Genomic DNA, 5476 nt, shown 5'->3' on the forward strand with positions numbered 1-5476 from the left:
CATTGGCAGGCGACACAATGACACTATGGACACGGTCCGTGTCACTAGTTAAAATTGCTTATTTCTCTGGATTTAAACATTCTTCGAAACATTTGGGATAATGTAAGTACACAAGTCAGCAAAATATATAACACTGTTCTAGTGGTTTTTGGATATTTTAATAAAAAATCTTACATATTGTGCCTTTAAGTATTTTATGTATGTATAAATATATGTACAATATTTATTAAACAATAAATGTTACATTTCAATCAAATGTTTTACCTTTCAATAAATGCAACTTTTATGAAAATAATGATTAAGATGTGTGCACTGAATGTAAGGTGCAATAATTTTTCTTTAACGTAATTTAATTTCAACTTTTGTTGAAAATGGTATAAAAGTTTTTCAAATTTTTTTATTTTCTTTTTTTTTCTTATTTTGTGAAAAGTATAATATCTGGCCGTCAAAAAATATCAAAACTCCACTTTTTTGTAAACAAAAAAACAAAAAAACCCCGAAGATGTAAAAGACAGCACCTGCAGTTGTCCATGAAGCGGCACTTGCCCTCAAGGTAGAAGCCGCAGGGTTTCATGGATTTGTTTGTGGGATGAAGGTAAAGCACCCGGACTCGAGCCTCTTCTCCTTCAGGGCAGACCACCATGGCATTATGGTACTCTAAGGTTCCCCATGAGGAGCACGTACCTTAGTTCCACTTATATCCACCTCTTCCTCCTCATCCGGTTCAGCATTTTGTTTTACCTCAGCAGAGTCCTCTGACAGTTCAGCAGCAAACTCATCCTTTAAAGCCGTTTCTTGAGTAACAGATGTGGCATTTTGGTTTGTCGAAGGCTCCTTCAAAGAGGCCAGCAACATGGCTTTTTTTGAGACACCAGGTTGGACTCTGTGGGCTCAGTGAGCTGCTGCAGGTCCTCCTTTAGCTTCAGGAGGTCAGCCTGCTCCACTGAGCCCAAACCAGCAGATAACGCCACCTCCACCTGCTGAAGCTGAGCGCTGTAGGTCTTGATGGCTTCTTCCAGACTGCTTTCATCCATAATGAGGATCAGGCACTTACATGACAGGAGCTCACTGACATGAAACTAAAGGAATAGAGCAGGCAAAGAAAGGTCCCGCTACATTATGCAGTACAGTTTTCACATATTTCAGAATCAACACCTTATTAAAATATATTTAATGTTCTTGTGTGATATATTTGGGACGAGGGTGATTTATAGACAGACGGTGAGAGTTTCTTTCGGGAGTCGCTCAACTTTGACCTCACTCTTGCTTCCTACATCCGATTTCAGTGAATAAATTATATAAAAAGATAGATCTTTGGAAAAAAAAAAAAAATCTTACGTTTAAATTAACTTAAATTATACATAAACCTTTTGGAACAAAGAAAAATGAAAATGCTGCGGTGTTTTAAAAACACCAAAATATATATATTTTTGTAGCAGCTATGGTGTTAATATTGTGACAATGTGTTAATAATGTAATACCTCCTGTTTTTGTGTTATTAAATAAAAACAAGAGCATGAATTGAACTTTGTATTCAATATTTTGTATTGAATTCCCACTATAAAAATACATGTTGTGCTAAATAAAAAGTAAAAAAAATAAATAATTCCTAGACAGTCCTTTTATTATTTTGAGTCCATCTACATGTAAAATAGCTGTACTGTTTAAAAAAAAAAAGAAAGAAAAAAAAAGGAAAACCATATTTGTCTTTAATATCTGGTAATCCATTTTATATGGTTTTAACTTATTTTTGCGTAACTTATTGCTTGTACATTTGGAATTCATTTCTTTTATAAATAACTAGAAGCCTATATTGTTTTTAGGAAATAACATTGGATATCCAATCAAGCTTTGTTTATATAACACATTTGGTCTAATATATTTTCTCAAGAGAATACATTTTAATCATTAAGAATAAAAATATAGTACATAAAAATATTAAATAAAGTAAAATAGTGCTACTTAATGGTACAGGGAAGATAAAATGTTCAGATGCCAAATCACTCACATACTATTTTTCCATTCAATTTTTTTAACATTAATAAAAAATAACTTGAAAAAACACCATTTAAAAGAAGTATAAAGTTCATTTATTTATTACAAACAATTAATGTAAAGTGTTTATTGCCAAAATATAATTACATAAATATCAGTTGTGCCATTTTTTCAACATTCTCCTGCTTAAATCTCTTCATGCATGGTATATGTAAAAAAAAATTATGAAGATACTGATATCTTAGAGCAGCTTGGAGCAATATATTATAGCAGCATTCATGAAAAGAAGGATGATATCTTGCTTTGAGTCTTTCCTGCAGATAACTGAGATGCTGCAACGAAAAATAACAATTAAGAACAATTAGCATATTTATCTACCATCCATCCCTGTAGCAGAATACAATTATTACAAAGAATACCTTGATTTAGTTGACTTGATCCCATGTCTGAATCCTGGTTCGCAACAGAATCATTTCCGGTCAAGGATTTTAACAGCTCACCGAACTGCTTCCTGTGCTGTGGTCGAATGAGCACAGACAACCCTAGACCAGACCCAACAAGTTCAGCCTCTTTCCCAACAGATACCCAGTTTAATAAAAAATGTAAAAGGTTATGATGAATCTAAAAGAAACAGACTAACGTTCTAGTAGAGCGATGTCTTCATCTCTCTCAGTCAATAAACTCACAACAGTTGACACCATCTGTTCATAATTGTTTGATGTTTTATAGGCCTGCAAGGCCAAAAACATCTGACGGGTTTTTTCTGCACCGATGGCCTGTTTAATGTCTGACAGCAGAGAGGAGCACGACAGACCTTCTTTGATGGATGTTTGTGGCTTCTGGACTTCACTTCTCACATTCACTGTAAAATTTCAAAAAACAAGTCGCAAATGTACAAATGTCTGCATTAAAAATAGGGTGGCAATTTCTATAACACCAAAAAGGAGGACACTATGCAGGATTTGAAGCCAGAATAAAAACTGAAAAATAATCCTAAAACAGTAACAAAAAATAAACATTTCCATTAAGAGATTATATTTACCCCCTTAAATGTATTTCTAGGGACATTTTTAACCTTTATGAGGGCAAATTTTCTAATATTATTAAATGTATGCATCATCTTTCATGTAAATTCAGTTAGAATAATAAGACAGTAGGGCATCGAAATCAATTAAATCTATCTTTGTACCACAAAAGTGCACCTGAAGTGACATTTAGATGCATTTACACAGACTGTTTAATGCTGATGCCACAAATGCATTTACCCTGCAGTTAAAATTAATAAATAATGTTAGAAGATGAATGCGTTAAATATAAAATAAACTGAATACAGAATTATGAAACTTTAAATATGAATCTAAAACCATCTGTAGGTGGCGACAAGTCATATTAAGCCAGTCATTGATTCACTCATTCAATCAATTCGTTCAAAATGGCTGATTCGTTTAGAAATTAAGCAAGTGACTCGATTTCGGAGCTGTATACTAGCATACTACTCTTACCATTTCTGCCATAGAGAGATAAGCTAAAATAATAAAGAGTGGTAAGCTAGTATGCACTTTTGAATTTAGCAACTGTGTTCATGAATGGCTTATTGAATCACTGACTCACCTGATTTGTTCAAAAACGCTGAATCATACAGATACAAAACACTGTGTTGATCAGAGATGCAATGTTGGCAAAATGGAGCAAAACAGCCATACTGACAATATAGCGTGTAAAGTGTATGTTGCTTAATTTCAACTTGAACATAACATTTGTTCATTTATTTATAAAATAGGCCATTGTATAAAATATAAAACAGTAGTCTTAAAAAAAGAGGATAAATGAGCGGCTCCAGCATACGTCAATAGACAGACGTGGTGTTTTAAAACTGGACTGTCCGATATAAAATTGGACGGATGGCCACCCTATACAAGACCTTTTTAATTGCAGTTAATACCAATAAACTCCAATATACCTTCAATTTTACTATCCCCACCATTGACCAGGTGAGAACCACCTTGGTTCAGCTGTTGACTCGAATTCAGCTGCTCACTGGGTGGATTCACAGGTGACATCTCACTTTTTGCTAGAAAAGGAAAACATAAAACAATGTTATTTATCATTATCGAGAGAGAAAATAAGTTCTAAATGTTTCCTGTAACTGTTACACACTATTTACAAGTCAGATGTTACCTGGGTTCTGCCCGAGAGCCTCTCGCTCCTCTCTGGACAGCGAATGCTCTTGTTTATAGCCACAGCCTTCACCTGTTAACTCCAAACAACGCTCATCGAACTCTTTCTTATGGTGTGGTCGAATAAACTGATAAAGACCTTGAGAAAAAGAAGATGATGCTCTTTATCTGCCAGTTTTGATTCCAGTCACAATCAGAGATCAGTGAAGGGAATTCAAATGTTAGAAGGCATATTAATTCAACTAGCAGTGGAAATGTAATTGGCTTGAAGGATATGTCATGATTCCGCACCTCTGAGCAGACAGTGTGTGTTGTGGTCTTGTATGAGCGGTTCAGTCACATTAGCAAGAAGGTCACTCAGGTCATCGGTTGTCTTGTAGGACTGCAGCCCCTCCATGATGAGCTTGAAGTTCTCGTGACTCAGGCATCGTCTCAGCTCCATCATGAAAGCTTTGCCTGTTTTTGCAGTACAGGAAGCCACTGTTTTCTAAAGCACAGCCAGCAGAAGACATCAAATACATTTAATACAAAAGAAAAAGGAGATGCACAAATCCATTTTTGTAATACACTAAATTTATAGGTGAAGTGTGTAATTTCTGTCACCAAATTTTAAATTGCAAATATAATGTCAGTTTTAGAGGAAACCTACGAATAGCTTAATTGTAGAGTCTACATATTAATCTGATCTGGTATTTTAAAAACACTACCATTCAAAAGCCTGTGGGTCAAAAAGCTTTTTTTAAGAAATTAATACATTTATTCAGCAAGGACACATTAAATTACCAAATGTGACAGGTTAACAGTTAAAGACATCAGTGTTTCCCATACATTGATTTATTTGTGGCGGCCCGCCACATTATCAAAACTGACAGCCACAAATAGATTTTCCAAAAAGGCTTTGACTTCGTTGAATAAACATGAGCACTGCACGTTTCAAAATCGAAACCCGGTGTGGGTGTTTTTATATCACTGTATTTCTGAAGGAATCCGACTGTCTTCAGAAAATTATGGATGTCATTTTCATTTCATCTTGCATGTAATGTCTGATAAAGCAACGTTTTGTGAGCCGAGCGCTGCTTTGTGTACAGCGGTTACTGGGGAAACCTCTATTTCTCCTGCTTTACAAGCGCCTCCTGCTGGCAGACAATGAATTTGCATATATATGCCGCCACAGAGCGCAAGTCTGTGGGAAACATATTCAAATAAAGGCTACTGAACTTCAAAAAAAAAAAAAAAGATCAGCAGTGAACGGTTTTCAACATTGCTAATAAGAAATGATGCTAAAAAAAATCAGTTTTGCATCA

The 5476-nt window shown here is 35.0% G+C and overlaps 1 protein-coding gene and 1 pseudogene across 1 annotated transcript in view; both read right to left on the reverse strand.

Annotated features, from left to right (window-relative positions):
• LOC107655995 (zinc finger CCCH-type with G patch domain-containing protein-like) overlaps positions 1-1065 on the reverse strand; it is a 9797-nt pseudogene extending 8732 nt beyond the window's left edge.
• Positions 1066-2198: 1133 nt separating this feature from the next.
• The window catches only part of rtel1 (regulator of telomere elongation helicase 1), a 20236-nt gene continuing 16958 nt past the window's right edge, over positions 2199-5476 (reverse strand). The window contains exons 28-33 of the mRNA XM_016443810.1: positions 4464-4659; positions 4174-4311; positions 3956-4066; positions 2636-2857; positions 2415-2537; positions 2199-2327 (exon numbers count right to left, since the gene is read on the reverse strand). Coding sequence (XP_016299296.1) covers positions 2272-2327; positions 2415-2537; positions 2636-2857; positions 3956-4066; positions 4174-4311; positions 4464-4659 — 846 coding nt within the window. The 3' untranslated portion in view covers positions 2199-2271. The remainder of the gene's footprint in view (positions 2328-2414; positions 2538-2635; positions 2858-3955; positions 4067-4173; positions 4312-4463; positions 4660-5476) is intronic.

This window comes from Sinocyclocheilus anshuiensis, unplaced genomic scaffold, assembly GCF_001515605.1.
Source record: "Sinocyclocheilus anshuiensis isolate Anshui unplaced genomic scaffold, SAMN03320099.WGS_v1.1 scaffold51, whole genome shotgun sequence".
Taxonomy (NCBI): domain Eukaryota; kingdom Metazoa; phylum Chordata; class Actinopteri; order Cypriniformes; family Cyprinidae; genus Sinocyclocheilus; species Sinocyclocheilus anshuiensis.